The 22,243-nt window shown below is 35.4% G+C and overlaps 1 protein-coding gene across 1 annotated transcript; it reads right to left on the reverse strand.

The window, feature by feature from the left end:
• Positions 1 to 129: 129 nt before the first annotated feature.
• Positions 130 to 21,985, reverse strand: LOC113040386 (ceramide synthase 5-like). The gene is made up of 10 exons (XM_026198736.1): positions 21,642 to 21,985; positions 10,646 to 10,751; positions 8,908 to 9,038; positions 8,247 to 8,304; positions 8,097 to 8,147; positions 7,210 to 7,302; positions 6,619 to 6,747; positions 4,010 to 4,116; positions 2,068 to 2,224; positions 130 to 828 (listed from the first exon to the last, which is right to left on the reverse strand). Exons 1-10 carry the CDS (start codon positions 21,812 to 21,814, stop codon positions 670 to 672), a joined length of 1,164 nt encoding a protein of 387 aa, XP_026054521.1. The 5' UTR covers positions 21,815 to 21,985; the 3' UTR covers positions 130 to 669.
• Between the last annotated feature and the right edge of the window lie 258 nt (positions 21,986 to 22,243).

Here is a 22,243-nt window from a genome sequence, read left to right on the forward strand (position 1 = left end):
AAATACTAAAATATCAGTTTTATTCACCATACCAACTGGCTTTATTTAGGACCTAGATATTGTGTTTTTAATGTTCTTCAAGATCAGAAAAAACCCATTTTATTGCATTATAGAAATTAACTTTTAAAGCTCGTTTCATTTTTTCTTTAATTTAACCCTTATTTTCAGCTTCCTATTAATCAGAAAGTGTCTTAATACAGAAGGCCCAGCTTTCATTTTAATAATTATTTGGTTTCCAAAAATAAAATAAAAAAAACGGAATGAAAAACAGCACAGGAAACAAATTACAAACACATCAAACAAACAATGAAAACGAGAAGAGAAGCAACTGTATGGAAACTCATGTACATCTGACCATTAAAATCCGCAGAGAATCTTCTTTCCTGAACTTCAGTAAAATGTGAAGTGCGGAGAAGAAGGGAATGCAAATATCACTAATTGAATCGTTTTCTCTTTCACAAGCTTCTCCTAGTGGCCATATTGTCATTACTGTCCCATCGTCACTGGAATGACGCCCCAAACTCCGTCACTGAGTCTCAAAAGTCCCACAACAGGGTGATTTCATTGGTGTTTGGCCATTTCTGGTGTTGGTACAGGGACGAGGAGTAGTGCCATCACGATATTTCTGGGACATGAGTTCTGTGTGTGCAAGGCCACACGGAGGGAGCGTCACCAGGTGTTATGGTTCTGGCTCCAAGGTTTAGAGCCAAAATGGCCGTTGGTGCCATTCTCTCCTCGGGATTGAGCCGTCTTGAGTCGCTCTTTGAGTGTCGTTTCGGTTTCTTCCTCCGAGCTGCTTTCGATGTCGCTGCGTTCATCTTTGCCCACCTGGAACAACATTTGGGGAATTAGTCGTAGTACTTCAAATGGTCTGGATGTAGTATGTTAAAAAATAATTTGTTTAATCATTTTATCAACTTAAATTTGATTAACCGTTTTAAAAGCAGACCAAATTCAATGGTCGCTTTTTATTTTAAAGGGCTGTTTTGGTTTAATAATATGGCTGGAAATTGTTGGCGCCTTCCTCAAGATGGCGCTTGGGTGCTTTAAAAGCAAAATCCTCCACTCAAAGATCTAGATGAGTTTGTTTCTTCATCAGATTTGGAGAAATGTAGCATTGTATCATTTTCTCACCAGTGGCTCCTTTGTAGTGAATGGGTGCCGTCAGATTAAGAGCCCAAACAGCTGATGTAAACATCACAATTAACCTACGCCAGTCCATCAGTAAACATCTTGAGATGACAAAAGCTTTGTGTTTGTAAGAAACAAATCCATTATTTGGAGGTTTTATCTTCAAATTGTTGCTTTTGGCAGCAACATGACTCCATAATCCATAATAATGCTTCATCTAATAGAAAAATCAAAACGTCAAAATCCTCTCAACAGTTCAAAGGCTGTAAACGGTGTTTGATCTGTGCAGATTTCGCTCCTGATTCAGACGAGACAACTTTTTTACTCAAGGAAGCATTATTATGGATTATGGAGTCATATTTTAGCCAAAAGAGACAGTTTGAAATTAAAAACATGTTTCTTACAAACACGAAGCTTTTCACAAATCGTTAACTGATGGTCTGAATTACCTGTGGATTATTATAATGTGTTTTCACAAACTTTTGACACTCATTCTGACGGCACCCATTCACTGCAGAGCATCCATTGGAGACCCAAGTGACGCAATGCTAAATTTTTCCAAATCTGCTAAAGAAACAAACTCATCTAAATCTTGAATGGCTTGAAAGGAAAAGAGTAAACTAGTCTTTTGAAACACATTCAGCTCAATTCACATTTCAGGCTGTTTTACGATGAACCAGGAAATCAAGTAAAGAAAGCAGACTTACAGCCGAAGACACTGAGAGAGAAAGCCTAAAGCGAGGGAGTTTAGCAGAAAGAGCGCAAGGTTTCTATCAGGACGGAAAGAAGCTGGAAGACGGGAACAGCCTTCCAGCAGCTAGAGAGGGGAAAGACAAACCAGCTCTAGAGGAGAGAAAGATACAAAGAGAGGACACGCGTGTGACTACATGACTGTGGAGCTGCCGAACATGTGGCTGAGAGCGGGTCTGTGCGCACCTTTCCTCTCATGATGGCTTTGAAGGCGATGCGGGCGATGAGGTAGGACCAGATGACGTGCAGCAGCTGCAGCACCAGCAGCAGAGAGTTGAAGAGCCACCAGGACGGGTACGGCCCGATGATCTCCCAGCTCTCGAACAGCGTCGTGTTCAGAATCCTGCAACAACAACAACAACACACTTCATCTGAGCATGCACTTTTACCAGTCATCTCACCATTATTTCACATTACTGGTAAACTGGATGATGCTTTTCTATGGATTATGGAGTCATATTGTGGCCAGAAGCAACAGTTTGAAGTTAAAACATCCCAATGATTGATTTGTATTGGTTTTTTTTTGTACAAACACGCAGCTTTTGGCTTCACAAGAGATTCATTGATGGACTGGAGTGGTGTGGATTACTTGTGGATTATTGTGATGTTTTTATCAGATGTTTGGACTCTCATTCTGACGGCACCCATTCACTGCAGAGCATCCATTGGTGAGCAAGTGATGCAATGCTACATTTCTCCAAATCTGATGAATAAAACAAACCCATCTATGTCTGCTTTAATATTTTGTATACGTCGTATAACATTCGTCGTCATATTTTCAGATTTTGAAACCGTTTTAAAAGAGATAATATTTACGTCCAAAGTTGCGAAGTTAACTTGAAATATCACGGAAACATTAGTGAATAAACACCATTTCTATCTCATGGATTCAAGATAACAAAACAGCCACTTCCTGGGAAACTGGCACAAAGTATCAGTAATTAAAAATATTAGATATGTAATTAATAAAATAATAAACCTAATTTGATAACATGATATCACATAAGCATTCAAATAATCAATGTTTACTTTAACAAGTTATTGTTTTGATAAAAAATAAGTAAAAGGAAATTAAAAAAAAATAATGTTTAAAGTATTAATGGTTTTAAAACTATGGCTGCAGACAGGTTTTCATTTTTTTTTTTTTTATCTGTTGGCATTAAAACTATTATGTTTATTAAATGAGAAAGTAATAATGAAATTATATATATATATAGCCATTAATGTTTTGATATTTTACTTTTAACATTTTTATTACATTAATCTTTGATAAATCATCATTAAAATAAAACAAACTAGGTAAAAAACATTTAGGATATATATTTTTTTCTGCAATGTGAAATCTGTGTCATGACAAATAAGCTTTCTTCACTGTGTTTCTTATTAAAGTTATAAAAACTTTTATTTAATTACTATTATACATCAATGCAATGCAATAATCTACTACTGAATACATTTTCTATATTGTATTTAATTTCCATTTATTTTCTAAAATGCATGATACTTTCAACATTTAACTCTTATTTTAGTATTAATAATATAAATAATAAATAATGCTATTAATATGCATTTAGTATTAGTATGCAATATTTAGTAAAACAACAAAGTGATAAGTAAGCGATGAGAGGCTGAATAAGTCCCAGCTGAAGGCTGTTGTTAGACACGAGTCACTGCATCCCCTTCACTCATTATTCATTACAGAAATAATAAACAGTTCACTTTGCTGAACGAACTGTTCTGACACTACATTATTGAATGTTTATGTAGCTGAGGGTGTCGCTCTGTGAAACACAGAACCGGATGAGACTGTCATAGCTGAATAAAACACAGCTGCTGGCCAATCAGAATCAAGGACTGGAGCAGACGGTTGTGTAAAACAGTTTAGAGGATCTTTAAGTCATATGATAGTGATTTCTCTACGGGATGTCCTGCTGTATCTGCAGTGGAGCTCAGTGGATCTGTCATCGTGACACTAAACCTGAGACACTGAATCCTGACGCTCGGGTTTCACTCTGCAGGAGACCAGCAGCAGCAGCGGCTCTCAAACACAGTTAATTGGACTATTAAATGATCACCCGAGCACACACACACACACACACACACACACACACACGGATGGGATACTGACCAGAAGGGGAAAATGATCAATCTCGTCCCGAAGAAGATCATACTGAACACCACGAACAAGATGTCACATAAACGCTGGGATTTGGCATAGTTTGCTAGCTTTGCTGCCTATGAGAAGAAATAAAAATAAATGAATGAATGAATAAATAAATAAAACAAATATTCATAAAAAAATATTGCATTTGGAAAAAAGAAAACTGTGGGATAGAATTTTATACATCAGTACTTGATTAAATGCAGTTTATATACAGTATATATATATATATATATATATATATATATATATATATATATATATATATATATATATATATATATATATATATATATATATATATATATACAGAGGTGGGTAGTAACGAGTTACATTTACTTCGTTACATTTACTTGAGTAATTTTTCGGGGTAACGAATACTTTTCGGAGTATATTTAAAGATGGGTACTTTATACTCTTACTTGAGTAAATTTTTTGGGAAAAATCTGTACTTTTACTTCGTTACTGTGGGCGACGCCCCTCTCGTTACTTTATCTTAATGCAATAAATGCTTCAGTTTATTCCAAACGCGCCGTCTACTTTTCTCTGGACAATGAGCGATGCCCATTCGCGAATGATTCATTCTTTTGAGTCAACTCTGTTCAAAGGCTTGATCAAACCAATTGGCAAACGAGTGAATTGGTTCATGAATCAGTTTGATTGAGTCGTTCAGTTCCATGCTGCACGCGCTGAGCTCTGAAGCGGTTCACTCAGAGTTGTAACGTTTAAGAATATTAGCAGCGTTGAAAACGGGGCTATGGAACTGCACTGAATTGAAAGCAAATCTACAAAGGCTATTCTTTGCTTGCGATGGAGATCCTTATTAGATGAACGCGTGTGCTGTCTACTGTTTAACAGGTAATAACTTGGGCTACATTCGATTACAGTACACGATACCACTGTGACATTAGTTTGTTGTACGTGTGTGGCTTATAACAGGTTGAATGCAGCTTCCAAAAGACAAAGAATAGCCGATTAAGATTTTATTAATTTTAATACAATCACACCAGTGCGAGTACGTTCAGCAAGTCATATCATCAGCTGCTAAATTCAGATCTGTGATCGCTTGCTGGCGCTGAGCCAGAGACAGACGCGTTTTTACAGCGCTGCGCATTAACCAATCACACACGGTTCTGTTGAGCTTTTGAATGCAATGGCCAATCAGAGGTGTTCCGATGAGTCATCGCTGAAATGCCGGTGCTTCCTTCACTCGCTCACTTACTGAATACCTCTTTCTGCCGAATTCTCTCGTCAGAAACAACAAAGTGCAGATGTGTGTACGAATCTATTTAAGATATTGATTTCACAGTGTTAACAGTTTCAGTGATTTTAATGGTAGTTTCTGAGAGTGAATGAAATCTAGACTGTCAGTGAAAATTATGTTTAATAATGTAAATGTTATTTGCTCTCTTTCTGAACAATGAAAGATTAGTAGCAATATTTATATCACATTAACTTTCAATGTTAAATTCACATTTAAAATAAAGTCAGTCGTATTAAAAATATGTTATGGCATGACACCTATATTTGTTACTTAAATAAACAGACAGGGTTTTATAATAAATTACATAAATTGGATTAAAGGCTGATGAAATATATACATTTATACACACACACATACATTACATACATTTTTTGTCTATATATCTATATAAAAAAAGGCTCCGTATATATGACCCAAAGTAACTAGTAACTAACTACTTGAGTAGATTTTTTATCCGATACTCTTTTACTCTTACTCAAGTAACTATTCAAGACTAGTACTTTTACTTTTACTTGAGTAAATATTTCTAGAATTACTTTTACTTTTACTTGAGTAAAGTTTTTGGGTACTCTACCCACCTCTGTGTATATATATATATATATATATATATATATATATATATATATATATATATATATATATACACACACTTTTTAAAATTTATTATTATTTATTTATTTATTTTATTAAGTAAGAAAATGTAATTATTGTAAAGTAAAACAAAAATAATTATTATATCTGAAAAAAAAAATTTTGAACAAAAAACAAACGTGTTTCTTGGATTAAATTTTTTTAGGGAAGCTGTAGAGGTGACATTAAAAAATTTAAATTAATAACTAAATGGACATAAAACAGAACTAATACAAATGACAATAACACTATATCTCAAATTTAAATGACAATGAAAGTGTGAAAATTCTATTAGAATATTAATGATTCTAAAAAGTGCATCAACTGTCACTTAAATGCTCATTTCTAAATAGTGCTATAATAACACATGAACTATAATATTTGGTTTCTATCTATCTATAATAATAAAAACAAAATTAAAAACTTTTTTTATTGTAATATTAGATATATATTAATATGTCTGTTTTATAAAGGCTGCTCATGTAGCACTGAATAAAATATTAAAATACTAGTAACTGTAGGCGCAGTTTTACTTCAAAATCTAGTTTAATGTTGATTTAGAAATCAGTTGTAGAGGAAAAAAGTGAATGTGGGTAATTTAGTATAACATTACACCTGCTGCTCAGTTAAATGCTGGCTGATGAATATTATCCAGAATAAAAGCTTTGGTGTGTGTTCTCACCTCCAGCAGGAAGTCCGAAGTGTCGTGAACACACATGACCAGACTCCCCACACGCAACATGTTATTCACATACGAGAAACTGATCAGGCTGATGGTCGCCAGATGATGAATGAACATGATGAGGAAATCCTGCAGAAACACACCCGAAATAATGTGTGTAAAACATGAGGCTAAGCGCACAAAAACAGCTCAGATTTGTGACTTTTCCTTTAAGCTGCAAACAGTAGCCGAATTCTCCAGACACGTCTAGAAATAAAGAGGAACAACATCGTCTATGTTATGATGGAGTCAAAACTCTGTGCTCAGAATGACCACGGGTCGATCTTAGACAGACGAGCCACACACCGAAGACGCTCTTCAAACGCCCGGCGAGAAACACAGAAACAACAGAGAAACAAGAGCAGCCATGTGCGCCTGACAGCTGCACAAGAGATCATTTCGTTTCCTCCTCTACCACACAGATCTGGAGTCGATTTAATCCAGGTCACATGACAGAGCTGCTGACGCGAGGCAGTGGAGAACTAAGTGAATTAAATAATGGATTAAATAGAGTAGAAATGAATCGCTGGTGTTTGTTTCAGGAACGCTCACCTTTCTTTTGATGTCTGTGAACTGAGAGAACATGAGCGACCAGTAGAAGGCCAGTTCTGTGATATAATAATAATACAGGCCTGAGCTCAGCACCTACAGGACACACACACACACACACATATTGCAGAGTAGAAACTCAATCTGAAGAAACCGGTAAAATTCCAGGTGGTCAATAAAAAAAAATTAAAAGAAAAAAAAAAAAAAAAGAGCATACATTTTTGTTTATAATGTGAAATCATATGTGCGATGCATTATGCATTTACTCCCTAAATCCTAATTTTATCATAAATAAAATAAGCAAACTAACAAATAAATGCTTAAAATGTACATCAAATAATGTACATAAAATTAAAATGTGAAATCAACTGTAGGATTTTTTTTATGTTGTTTCTGACTCATTATATACATCCTCATTATAAAATAAATTAATTTAATTTAAATTAAAATGCATGTAATGGATGATGTGTCAAACATTTTAGAATTTGTAAGATTTTTTTTTTTGAAATGTAAATTTTTTTACAATTTCTTTCGAGACAACCAAGCAAATTTATTATCTAAATCCTTATTAATATTAATAACACATTTTAAGAACAAAACAATACTTCTTTATTTATAATGCACTTGTCTAATACCCAAAGTGCTATACAGTACTATATATAAAAATATTTTAGCATTCCCCATTTGCAATCATTTATATACTTAAGATTTTTATATTTATTTATAATTATGTTTTAAATTTGCATCAATTCAACAACATGTCCCTTGCCTTTTCCCTTTATATGCTCTTATAATTTGTGGATTGTTTGCACAATTGAAACATAACGGGAAAAAGATCACCGTTAAGATTCATGAACCCACATCAGAAAATGGCAACATTTAAGTGTTACCTGATAGGGGTAATTGTACCAGCAGTGTCTCGTATCCCACATCCAGGGAGACTACAACACAAACACACACACAGATTAAAAACTAAATCACATAAGCTGCCGAAACAGTGATATCTGTCTGTAACTCCCCGTCTTTCAGCTGTAACTCACCTGCCACAGGAAACGGATCCCGTACGTAAATATACACAGATAGAATGTAAACCTCCACCTGCAGAGAAAACAAACACACGGCTGCAAATGAGAGGAACCACAGAGCACAGCGATCAGAAAGGAAAAGCTGAACACACTCCCATGTGATGGGAAACATGGCAGCCAGAGGCCTGCTTTCACTGCTGAATCATTGAGAATGAGTTTGACAACAGAAGCATCTGATACGACTCAATCAGGGAGACCCACAGGGCTCTGTTTCCAAAATATCTGATGGTAGATGTGTAACAGCTTCCCATGTGAAGCACAACAACTGCTCCTCCAACATCAACATGCATTTGTATCTTCACGGCCAATCTAGAGCACTTCAAGTGAAACTGTGATTGACAGGAAATCCGACCAATGGAGAAAGAGACTCCGCCCACTCTTTCACCACCAATGGACCCACAAGTATTTTTCAATCGAAAAAAGGTTTCTAATGAACCAAACTAATAATCTCTGAGATGAATTATTATTAGAATGTGTACTAATACTGGACAAATGGTGTAGTCCAAATATCAATCACTCGCCATAAAAGTGTGTATAAAATAATAAATCTGAGATTCTAATTTCACGCTAATGCACTAGCATGCATCCACGCTAGCAGAAAAGCATTAAAACGTACATGCTCTCACAAAACTTGGTTCTGTTGCTGGGTTTGTCCTGGTTCCGCCGCTGTCGAAACCATCTCTGGATCTTCCTGACGTCCCAGTCCAGCTGCTTCGACAGACCCTCTAAGTGCTTCGAGTCTGGGGACTGGAAACAAAAATAAACAAGAAAAAGTGTGCGTAATCATGTCTCAAAACATCCTGCTCTGTATTGTGCAATTATTAAGTTATGAATAAATTATTGCTAGCATTTTATTTATTTGTCCTCTACACACACACATAATAATTATATATATATATATATATATATATATATATATATATATATATATATATATATATATATATATATATATATATATATATATAAATAAATATAATAATTGTCAAAATATGCAAAAAAAAAACAAAAAAAAACAAAAAACAAATATATATATATATTTTTTTTTTTTTTGCATAATTTGACAATTTAAGCTAAACTGGAAATGAAATGTATTTATTTTTATTCACTTATTATTATTTATTTATTTTTTTGGAGAAAAAGGGAGTGGGATTGGGAAAGTTCAGAAGGTCAAAGGTCAAAAGTCAGGATTCAAACTCGGGACACCCGTGCAACTGCGCTTATGTCATCACACTACACACAAGGCTATCAGTGCTGAAAATAACTCAAAATTGACATCTTAATTTTATTTAGTTCTTCACGTCTCGTATCTCAAGACCTTCTCAATGTTCCAGACAAAAATTGTGAAAACTATGTATTTAAATCAAGCACTGACACTGAAATAGCCACATTTAACTTTTTTTTTCTTTTAAATATAATTACATATTTCTACGAGAGTTTTACATTGTAAGCTTTAAAGTCTTGATATGACATTGAATTCTAAAATGTTTTCATTAAAAAGATAAGAAAAAGAAAACCAAACCCTCGAATATAAAATGCCTAAAGTTAACGTAAAAATGTACATAGAACACGCAATAAATGAAACAGTTGCATTTATTTTACTCTTGCACGGTGATAGTTTTGAATTGTAAATACATAATACATTTATTATGGATTTTTACACTGTAATCTTTAAAGTCTGTGTCCAGGACAAAAGTAAAAACATTTTAGTTTTCATTAAAAAATATATATATATATAAAAATAAAAAGTTAAATAAAAACAATACTTGGACCAAAAATGGAACATTAAGGTATATATACACATTCTACTTTCCATAAAAAAAAAAATGTAAAAGTAAACCACCTTAAGTTGATACAAAAACTGAAAAGAAAAAAAGGCCTACAGAATAACCGTCAGAGTGACAAATGAAAAATGAGAGCACATGACTGACAGCTCTCTCCTGAAAGTTTTCAGTTCAGATCTCCACCCAAGCTTCAGCTTCAGAGCTGATAAAGACGTTTTACAGCAGCTCTACCAGTCGGCTCTTTGAAGACACTGGTGATTGTAAAGAGAAAATGTCACAACTCTATCCATCTGTCAGCTAATGTTAAACCTGCCTGAGGTGTATTTACGGTCGGTTTCTAGACTAAAGTTGAAGATATCGCTCTGATGGCCTCATAAAACACACAGTGACAGCAGAGGAACAAAAGGTTCACAAAAGAGAAAATCCAGCACTGAATAATGTCTAAAAAAGGGGCTGGGAAATGTTTTGATAGTATTTTAATCTTATTTTTACCAGTTTACATTGGTCAATGACTCTTTCTCTCTCATGGCTTATCATGGTTTTATTTTCCATTACACTGCTTCAGCATACCTTTGTGATAGATGTAAACACTTTATCCAAAACGGCGTTGGGCTGAGCTCTCCGACTCAACTCTGTCTGGATCTGAAGGATGGAGGCACATGGACCCGCGATACACCTGAAAGAGGAACGTAGAGATAAATCACAATCTTATCCTGTGCTATCAAGACCAGAGTCAAGTGATTTACATGCCGGACGTACTAATCTAGATCTGAAGTGTTTTACATTAAACTGAGTTTATGATTTTGACTTTCAGGGACTATATTTTAAATCATAGTTTTCAAGATACGAGCACCAAATTTCACGCTGTTCTGAAATGTTAAAACATACTGATAGTGCGTGCACATCAAAAGCAAAGTGAATACTTGCATCACGTAACCTCGCTCTTAATTGGTCGCAACATGTTTTTTTATGATTCTCGCGTGAATAAACAAAATTTAATAAATAGAAACCATTTTTTTTAAAGATACTATCGGACGCATCAATAAGCTCTTCTCTGATTAGCTTGCGCGACAACACGTCAGGTAAATTTCCGACATGCGCAAAAAAAAGATGTGATTGCGCACAACATAACGATGCGCTGAAACATGTTAGACATTGCAAAAAATTGGTTTAATTCATGCTAACAACATGCTAAGAAGATAGCCAATCATGTTTACGAAAACTGTGGAATTAGAACATGCTAGCAACGTTAAACTATGCTAGAAATGTGCTAAAACTTGCTCGTGTTCATGCTTTGTACAGCATTCTTTGTTCTTCATTTTGTGTGTTAAACATTTTGGGTGGGAAGAAAATCCTGAAAACATGCTACAATTGTGCTAAATCCTGCTAGCAACACGCTAAGAAGATACTCAATCATGTTAGAGATAAGATGTGGAATTAGAAAGTGCTAGCTAAAACATGTTAGCACCATGCTAAACATACTAGCAATGTGCTACAACACTCAAGCAAAATGTTTAAACATGGTAACCAGTTGCAAATTCATGTTAACAATGTGCTAAAATCACGCTAGCTATATGTTAACAATGTGTTTCAAATCATGCTAGGAACATGTAAAACGTTCATAATATGTTAAAACATGCCAACAGAGTGATAAAACATTGATAATCCAATTTAACGAAATGCTAAACCATGCTGGTAATGTGCTAAAGCATGATAGCAGCAGCATGCTAGCTACTTGCTTAAACATTTTAACAATGAAGTAAAACATATTAATAATATTTTACTGACTTAAAGCATTTCAAACCCTAACACAAGGCTTTGTCACACTAACATCAGGGTTTGTTTACAGACTTTACTCATCTAGATTTAATCCACTACTCAAACACAAATCTTGATTTAATGACTATTAACGTGATCAAACATCATTTCACTATGTACATTTTGAAATCCAGTTTTACTAGCAGGTGCACAATAACAGATATACAATACCTAATAGTAGGTGCTAATAAAGGACAACAAATATATCCCAAAACTTATTGTTAAAATGCATCGAGCTCTCAGTGATTTAAGTGCTAATGTAGGAGCTAGTTTACTTAGTAAGCTTTTAAATATCAGCTTTTCAGACACATTATAAAAGGCACAGAAAGCTGATTTGACTCATGCAAAATCCAGCTACATGCCTAAAACTCCAGTGAGTGCCAAACAAATCAGTCTGACTCCAGGATTAATGGACGCCAGAAGGTGCTGACGAATCTTAAGGATGTGAACATTATGAGTGAGACACTTCGGTTCCATTAAATCTATAAACAAAGTAACAAACAAGCACTGGTGGTGTGTGATGGAAATCTATTTGCATGTGCTGATCCCAAACATCTCACATCGTCAGGTCTGGTTTATCTCACACCACGAAGAAATCAAATAAGAAACAAATACATCCAGTTCTGGAAATGCATCCTGGTCACAGAAATAAATAAATGGAAACCTAGGCCTTCACGTCATTATGTAACAAAGTCAGGACTTGGTTTTCTAAGAAACCTAGCTAAAAAAAGATGTCCGTGAAGTAACTAAGATCATGTGCGTTTTAACCATTTCTTTGAAAGCTTTGAATACACTGCATTGTTTTCAACAATGATTCAACCAGTGATGTGTGTAATGGGTGCAAAATATATCCAAGCAACGATTGTTGCAAAAAAAACAAAAATATTTTTTTTTGGCAAATTTGGATAAAACTAGTGGCAAAAAAAAAAAAAAAAAAAAAATTGTAAAACATGTAGGAAATATTCTATTTATTGTTAATTTGTTGAAATAAAATAATTGTAGAATAATCCATGTAAAAACACTGTGGAAAACATGCATTATTATTTTATTTTACATTGCATATGTTGAATCTACTGTGCAACAATGAATATTTGATCAGAAAGATGCATTTGCAAAATAAATACAGAAATACAGGAAAAGGACAAATACGATGTAAATAACACAAATAGGTCTATATTAAAATTAATACAAAAAATACAAACTCTCGAATGGAATTTCTGAATGGCATTTACATTATTTTTCCAAGAAACTGTTAATATGCTATATGGTTAATAAAGTACATAAAATAAAATAATATAAAAAATGATGAATTATTAGCATTATCTCTGATCAATTATTACATTATTACACAACACAAGTTTACGCAAGTTTCTGTATTTTATGAAACTGTTTCATTATATGATTTCCTAAACACTTGTTCATTCATCGTCACTTAAAATGTTCCCTCAAATGTAAGTTTTGGTACATTGAGTCCTAGTAATATTTATGATTAGGAAAACATCTTGGTTTACTGCGTTTTTATCGTTAATTTAAAAAACTAAATGACTTAATATTGTCGTGTTCATCGTTGGTCATTAATGTTTTACATTGGGCAATTTGAATGCATTTCGCAACAATGGCTATTTGGTCAAAAAGACAGTTCCTAAAACAAAAACCTGGTAAAAGACAAAACACACAACCTTTTCCAAACACATGACTCATTCCTCATGCTAAATAGTCTTCGTAAGAACAAAAACGCCAGTTAATTGTGGTCAAAGTTCTTAATATAAAACTCACGCCACGTCTCCCAAACAATAAAACCGGCCCAGTGAGCAGCTTACTGAACACACCGCTCTGTAATGACCCTACATGCTCAATGGCCGTTGTAGCAATGTGTTGACAATGTTGTTTTGAGCAGTTCATTAACCCAGAATTGGCACACATGGGTGAACTATGTCTCCAGGCCCGTTAAACTGTGCCGCCTGTCCACAAATACTACATGCTGCACTGTGGAATCTGACGCTCGGCATAAAATGCAAGCAATTTGTTTGAATTAAAACAGGACGGAAATACATTTTTAGTGTCTAGGGATGAAGTGAAGTGTCTTAACAGTGCACCAAAAGGCTAAGACACAAAGGGAGTTGTGTAAACGGTGACGTTTTGAGATTGACACATTCACAGTATTCAGTTTACGATAGTAGGGTCAAAGTGATAGTTGGGTCCCAACTAAACATTAGCCCGCTGATTAGAGACGACACTAAAAATCTGAGCTAGTTCATCAGTAAACAGATGTTTCGAACAATACAATCTCACTTAATCTCACCCAGTCTCAGCAAAAAGTAAAAAGAAAACCTCAATCATTAAAGCTGCCCCAGCCGGACTTGGCCTGTGTCGTCACATGACCATCTGTGTTTAGTTTCAGAGCTGTACTGGTGGGACGTCTGAAGACACAAACCGTGACACCACGTGGGACGGGGGCTTTTCCTACTCTGAGACAATAGAAGGCCTTGTCACCACACACACATGAGCTTTTGTTGGGTATCAAATGTAAATACTGGTCAAAATGGACATAATGACATAATTTTGAATATAATTCTCCATTTATGCGACCCTACAGAGTACTCGCTTTGTTTGTGTGTATACTTCAGTGTCTGTGCTCAGAAAACCAGAGCGAATTGAGTTCTCTCTCGAGTCCTTAAATTTATCCATATGGGACCCTGGAGCACAAAAGCAGTCTTAAGTCGCTGGGGTATATTTTTAGCAACTGTTGAAAAAAACAATGTATGGGTACAAAATGATCGATTTTCCTTTTACACCAAAAATCATTAGGATAATAAGTAATGATCATGTTCCTTGAAGATATTTAGTAAATTTCCTACCGTAGATATATCAAAACGTAATTTTGTAATCGTAATATGGATTGCTAACATTTTATCTGGACAACTTCAAAGGCGATTTTCTCAGTATTTAGAATTTTTCGGACCCTCAAGATTCCAAATGTTCAAATAGTTCTATCTCAGTCAAATATTGTTCGATACTAACAAACAATACATCAAAGGAAAAGTTATGTATTCAGCTTTGTGATATATAAATCTCAATTCATAATATTTACACTTAAGACTGGTTTTGTGGTCCTGGGTCACTCCCACATATTGATATTTTTAAATATTGTTTCGCTTATGTCCCACAGGGTTCATATATACGCATCTAAACTCCTAACTATGCAGCAGATTCGTTCTGAATTAATATCTTCGCAAATCGTCCCCCCTTACGTTTTCTTTTCGTTTTTATTCATTGGGTTAAGGTCAGATTTTTTTGTCATTCAAAAAGAGTTTGAGTCTGGTTGTCGTCGGTGAACAAAAATGTTGACGAAAATTATCCGTCAACAAAATTTTCCACAATTTCACCCAATTTTCATTAATTTATTTTCATTTTATTTTTTTAGAAAAGAAGACAATCCCAGGTCATTTTGTGTCTCAATTAAAATGTCCCTTCATTTACATATATTTGTACTGGAAAACAAACCAATACTGAGGAAGGACCTCACTTCTTTATATGAGCTATGAAAGGGAAGTACAGTATTTCCAGGCCAGTTTGAACGAAATCACGAGGTTTTGAAGAGCTTGTGAAACAAATAATGACGGCCTAAAACTGACTGGTTACAGGCAACCGCACTGGACTTCTGATTCAGTGTTAAACAGGATGAAGTGTGGCAACAGCTCAGGGTCAAATGCTGAAAGCTTGATTCATGCAGATTACATCACCGCCATCACACGCATCATTTCTGGCACTGATTTAGCTGATGTCGTTAGAGCAGGGATCCTGAATGGTTCATGGTTTGGCTGTTTGTGTACGAGGCTCGTGTTCAGCGCTGTATGCAAACCTCGTCATGCCAGAACAGCCGGCTAACAGCATTTGCCATTTTCTCACTAATTTGATTTGAGGCTCTGATAAGGGAAACATGACCTGAGCTTGTCCTATCTTGGTGGAAACTCGTTCTGTGTTTTTCTATGTCTTTCCAGGATGTAAAAGTTGAATTTTTTGGCAGATCAACATGACCTCAACAAAAGACTACAGATAACCAGATAACCAATTAAGCTATTTGTCAGCTGAAGGTTAAAGGGATCATTGACCCAGAAGTGACCATTCTGACATCATTTACTCACACTCAAGTTTCTTTCTTTTGTCGAACACTGAAAATATTTTGAAGAATGTGGATACCCAAACAGTTGATGGCAGCCATTGACTTCATTAGCATTTTTTTCTGTACTATGAAAGTGAATGGCTGCCATTAACTGAGGTTAAGTTTTTTTTTTTACAGAATTTTCATTGTTAGGTTAACTTTTCCTTTAACTTCAAATAAAACTAAAAGACAAATCAACACAATTTTGATAAATCACATCCATGATAAGTTTTCAATATTAATTTTTTAGAATAATTGTTGGGTGTAAATATAATCTATAATAATTAGATAAAATAAAAATGTAAATTACATTTCCACATTCAAGATTTTCCACTAAATGATATGACGCATAATGGAATTTGACTTTAAAGTATGCTTCAGTTCAAGAATCAAGATTTGGGAGATTCTTTTAGAAAAATATGAAGTTCTATCTGATCATTCTAATTCAATTGAAATTCATTTGCATTGCATCAGAAAAAAAAACCCTGAAATTGTCACGATTGGATTAAAATGCAATTTTGAATTAAATAGTCATGTTTAGATTTGACTATATTAATTCATAATTTCAAAACCAATCAGCAAGTTTTACATATATAACATCAATAAAACCAAGTACGACCAAGATTTTAGATCAGAATTTCTGATGGTTTCGAAATTGTCTGAAAGCACTTACTTAACCATGTTTTTTTCCTACATTTAAGCGTAACGCCACTAAAAACAAATTTGCTTAAGAGCGTGAAAATGCTTTTAAACTCAAATTTGTAAAGTTCTGAATTTTTTTTTTTTTTGAACTGAACTTAAGTTAGAAACTTTACAATTTAAATCTCTTTTAAATTCAAAGGATGTTGCAGATGCTTAAAATGTTCCAAAAATAAAGTCATGTATCCTATGTAAAGATAAAATGCTACGAAATATCTGAATTGTAAATTAAACGCAAAGATGCAATCAAACATCTTAACACATATTAATGACAATGCATGCAAGCTACAACTAAAGGCAACGTTTGACTCAGGAAAACCCAGAAGACCCGCAGTACTAGAGCTGTCTAGAGCATTAACTATTCAGTGACAGACTGAACTCTAGAGGGAGGGATCCTGGAAACGGGTGATGACACATTTCCAAAACCTAAACCTCTTGAGCAACAGCCGTGAATGCCAGTGTCACTCCTGTGGAGTCATTATGAGTCTATGTTATCGGCACGACAGTTGAACACAGTCCTTTGAGAGAAGGAGCCAAAACAAGTGCGGCATGAATAAGACCTTGGGCAAGTGTGTGTGTGTGTGTGTGTGTGTGACAGAGAGAGAGTAATTACACTGTGTGAATGAAGGTTGAGGGAATGTTTTGAGTCCTCAGGGAATAAAGAAACAAAAACAGCGTACGTAATTCATGTCAAGAGCACAGTGACACACTTCAATTGAATGTAATCCTTTTTTTTTGTTTTTGCCAATAAGAAAAATTGGTGGGAAATCTGGGGATTAATGAAATTAATGAATGTCTTATATAGTAAGTTGAAATAAATAAGTGTATATTTGTACAATAAGCTTAAAATATTTAAATAAATAACAAACTATACATTAAAAGGCAAATACGTTTTTGGATATTTTGGGGATTTAACATAAAAACGCAACATCTAATGTTAAAATGTATGTTTTTAGTGTAACCTTCTCCCTTTAAATACTTTGGTCGGTTCAAGAACAATTTATGCAATTTTATATGATTTATTTGAAAGAATTAAAAGAGCGGTTTCATGTCCATTCTTGTGTTGTTCAACTGGACTGAAATGGGATTTAGTAAGTAACTAGTAACAAGCAACGCAATCGTTTTCGAGAGAATCGAGAGAAATTCGTACGGCAATCTAATAACACTGTCCAGTAATCAATGACTCTTTTAGAGTAACTTACCCAATACTATATACAATTAACCTGATTTTATTCTTAATAACATTTTTCTTTTTCTTTCTGGCTTTGGGAGTATTTTCTGATTTATGGAGCGATGAAGAGAGAGATCCAAAATCCCCTCTGTAAAATCCTTGAACTCTAATACACCAACAAAATGAAACGAGAACTTTGAACCTGAAATCTGTTCGGTTTCATAACTAAAATTCCCATAGTTTCCCCCCCAAAAAAGTCTCTGGTTTAGATGTTTAAACCCCCATCAAGTGTGTAACTCATCCTGGCTGAAGCACATCAACACTATCTATGGTCAACAGTCACCACTGATGAATAAATCAAGAGAGAGACGGCTGACGTCATTCTGAAACCAGACCAACCCCCTCTAGGCTAACTAGACTAATTAACCTCCTCAGACCCAAGACACAGTCAAACAAGTAGGCCAGCACAACAAGAGAGACCCAAATCACCCCGAGTCCATGTAATGTGTTCATGCAGGACACCAAATGACTGCTATCTGCTTCATGAATGTGATTGTGTCTCAAGAGATGCACTGAACATTTACAAGTTCCTCTGCAAGAATGAGGTCTGATGGGATTCCCAAGATTGTGTATCCACCAGCTTTAGGTAAATAAAATCTACTAAACTTATTTTTTCCATCTACTTGCCAAGGAAACACTTGTTATTTCCATTTAGTTTAACTTAATGCTCTAAAGCTCCATAGACATGTTAATAAAATGGCAAAAACCCATTTAAATTACTAGTATCTCACTTAATACCGTCTTGTATGTAATCTGCATGCAATTTCGTATGTAATCAGAAGAAAAAATACTGGACTGAATCTTAATCATTTACTTTAGATGCCTCAATCTAGTCTTCTGACGTAAAAAACACTATTTATAACTTTAAGGACACGTCAGTGTTTCACATTTGGTGATGCCATGTGTCTAAGTTAGTCCTGTGGATTGGTTTCACTTGTGGTTAAAGTGAAGTGCTGGAAACCACGCAAGTAAAACTAGTCAAACGTACATTTTAAACCGTTTCAACGGAACTGGTGCGACCGGACTCAAAACCACAAATACTTTTACCTCAACTTGATCAGTAAGAAGTTGTTGTTTCTCCCAACAGGTTCCTCAAGATGTCTATCATACTCCACATCAACGAACTAGAAAGCAGCCAAACTAACAAATAAAGGTTGTTTTGGTCGTAACAGTTTGGGGTTTCATTCAGACACCATTATACGTGAATATAGCCATTATTCAGTAGCATGCTAGCTATCAAAGAAACACAGTTCTGCTTGTAACCACAATAGACCCCATTTTTCTCATGAACACCGAGGTTGAGACGTCAAGCGAGATCTTACCCACAAAACATTCAGCTTTCAAAGCTCTGGAATGTTTCTGCAATCTATTATTAGTCCTAAATCTAAAATATTAGCTTGTTGCATGCTCTTCCTGTGGAAAGCCGACAGCAGACAGAGCAGAATCTTGTTGTAACAGACAGTGACTTTGCAGAGTACTTTGCCGTTTTTAAATGCTTAGTCTCTGTGAAAATTTTAAGTGTGCACATTAACGGAATGTTTTGCACCAAAATTATGATTTTGCATAATTTACTTGCACTCAAACTGGTAAAAGACATCCATAAAAACCATAAGACACATTTAAGTCGTTCAATATTACAGTTTAAAGACGTGGTAACATGAGAAAACTAAATTTTTGATTTGATTCAAATTTGGTCTTTGTATCATTAAAACTTCCTACACGTTGCCTACACTTAAAAAAAAAAAATTTGTAAAATAAACTGGTAAAAAAAAATGACAGCTGTGGTTACCAGAATTATACCATAAAAAATACGTTAACACCGTTTTAGGTTTAACAGCTTTATCTTCAATTTACAGTTTAATACTGTAATTTAACTGGTATAAATATTAATATATCCATTTATTGAAGTAATGGAATCTGTTTGTACCTTTTTAATGCACTGGTAAACACCAAAAGCAGATGGTGATGAGAAAGTCACGCGATAATAAGATAATAAGTTACACAGTAAAAACACCACCATGGTGAGACTCATTAAAATGAAATATGCAATAAACATTCATTTAACAACATTATTTGTAACATAAAACCCTAATAAACATAACGGATAAGAAAAAATAAGAAGAAACAGTTATTCCAAAGAAGAAACATCAAATTCAAACTAAATTTGAAATGTAACGCAGAGAATTCTGTAAACGTTTCACTGAATATTTTACGGGAAATTATCATTTAACAGTTTTGTACAGTAGCATTTCCCAGTTTTTTTTTTTTTTTTTTTTTTACAGTTTGACTTAAAACGTCTTCCTCTTTATGAACAAAGCATTAATTTTATCAAGCTAAAAAAAAAGGCTCGTTTTGGATCCAAAAGGTCAAGGTGACATCACCCGGCATGGTCATTTGCATAAACTCCGCCTAGTGAGCACACATCACCATAGGCCCCGCCCACTGGCATTCACGTTCAGTCGCTGAAGCATGTTTGCTTTAAAGTGTTTGGTTTAAACAGCTCGTTCGCATATTTGAAGGATCCCAGTGTAAGAAACAAGTGGATAGTTTATTTTTAATGGCATCCCGGATCATGTCAGAGGATTATTTGGACTATTTCGTTTGTAAACGAGCCACAGTGTCATGGAGAGTTCACAAAGAAACATTTGTTGAAATATGAAGCGGGACTAGATATTACTGCAGCTGCATCACAAACCATAAGTTAATTATTTAATAATGCTTTGTGAGGAAACGACAGTTTTATTTTGATTATGTTGTCAAAACACTCAAAAGCATTAGTTAGGGGGTGTTGATACTGTTTCGTATGCAATGACGTCAGCCAATCATAACAGTAGCAGATTACAAATTCAACTTTGCACTTTTTTTTCAGACCTTGAACCAGAACTGGTACCCATTCGCTTTCATTGCATGGAAAAGTGCAGCGTGAACATTGCACCAAACATCTCTCATCGCTTCCCAAAAACAAACATTAAAAGGTGAGGGCGTGTAACTGGTGACAGATAACAGTAGTGCATTTTTGAGTGCGCTGTGCCTTTAAAACCAAGCTTTCCCACACTGAGAAACACACAAGTTACCACTCAAGCTCTCTTGAATTCAAAGCATAGTTGAGACATGACACTGCATGTGTTTATACAGCACATGCATCACAGGCTCTCCTAAAGGTGTGGTGTCCAGATATTATAGAGTCAAAATCAACATCAGGTAACTCTATATCATCACACATATCCCTGCACTTCTGCTCAACAAGAAAGTTTGACTAAAAAGCATGTTTTCTTTAATTAAACGAGCGTGCAGTTGTAAAGTGGGAAAACAGACACACAAAAAGCAAAGGAAAAGCAAAGCAATCCTCTTTTCTGAGTCTAGGCCTTAAGCTGGTCAGCTGACAGATGCCTCAGGCTGAAAGTTCATAACCTGGAGGCTTGAAATTCCTCTTAAGTTCATCCAGCCCAGATGGACTTCAGGATGGCTCGTTTTAAACGCTCAGGCGCGTGCATGCACAGCCTTAACTTTCAGTATCAAGACACAAGAAAGCATGTGATGGGAGTTTAAAAGATTGATGTGTATATACACACATAAGTTGAGTCCACACAACGTTTTGGCTGTCCACATAAATGCCAGAGGAGCAAAAAGGGCGCCCAATCAGACGCAAAGCATACCTCTCGAAGACGACCCGCACCGCGAAGATCCCCAAGGCCAGCGGCAGCGCGGAGAGCAAGTGACCGGCTTTAGGGTACTCCACCCCGGGCGCGGGGTCGGCCAGATCCGCCCAAGTGACATTGTGTGGGAGCCAGAAGCGCTCGTTCCAGAACCAGGCTGAGAGCGCTGCCATGTTAGGAGGGAAAACAGAGATTCAGAGAGAGAAGAGGACGTTAAAAGAAAGAAAATATGCGGGTGGCAAACGATTCGCCGCCCCCTTTCTCTCCCTCTTTCTCTCTCTCTCTCTTCCTCTCGCGTGTGTGGATGAGTGTGGACGTGTTGAAGGTGTTTCCACACGATGAGGAGGAAGTGTGCGCATTACGTAGACCTCACAACACGTTACGACACAGAATGCTCGTTAATAAAACATTAAATATGGGAGATTCATTTATTGCTCTGGTGTGGAGTTTCAGAACGCTGCTGATGTTCGTGTATTTTGGCTGAAACTAATAAGCGGTAAAGAATCAGAGCTTTCGAATCGATTCTTTTTCATGATTTGAGCAAAGTGATTCTGGAACACTAGAAACCGTTAAGGTTCACTTATAATCAACGCACTATTTTG

This window comes from Carassius auratus, chromosome 22, assembly GCF_003368295.1.
Source record: "Carassius auratus strain Wakin chromosome 22, ASM336829v1, whole genome shotgun sequence".
Classification (NCBI taxonomy): Eukaryota; Metazoa; Chordata; class Actinopteri; order Cypriniformes; family Cyprinidae; genus Carassius; species Carassius auratus.

Excerpts from the sequence above, each read along its gene's own strand:
- LOC113040386 (XM_026198736.1), bottom strand. The coding sequence starts at position 21,814 with ATGGCAGCGCTCTCAGCCTGGTTCTGGAACGAGCGCTTCTGGCTCCCA. Across the intron at positions 9,039-10,645 it reads TGTTTACATCTATCACAAAG|TCCCCAGACTCGAAGCACTT; the intron begins GTATGCTGAAGC and ends TTTTGTTTCCAG. Across the intron at positions 2,225-4,009 it reads TTGATCATTTTCCCCTTCTG|GATTCTGAACACGACGCTGT; the intron begins GTCAGTATCCCA and ends TTGTTGTTGCAG.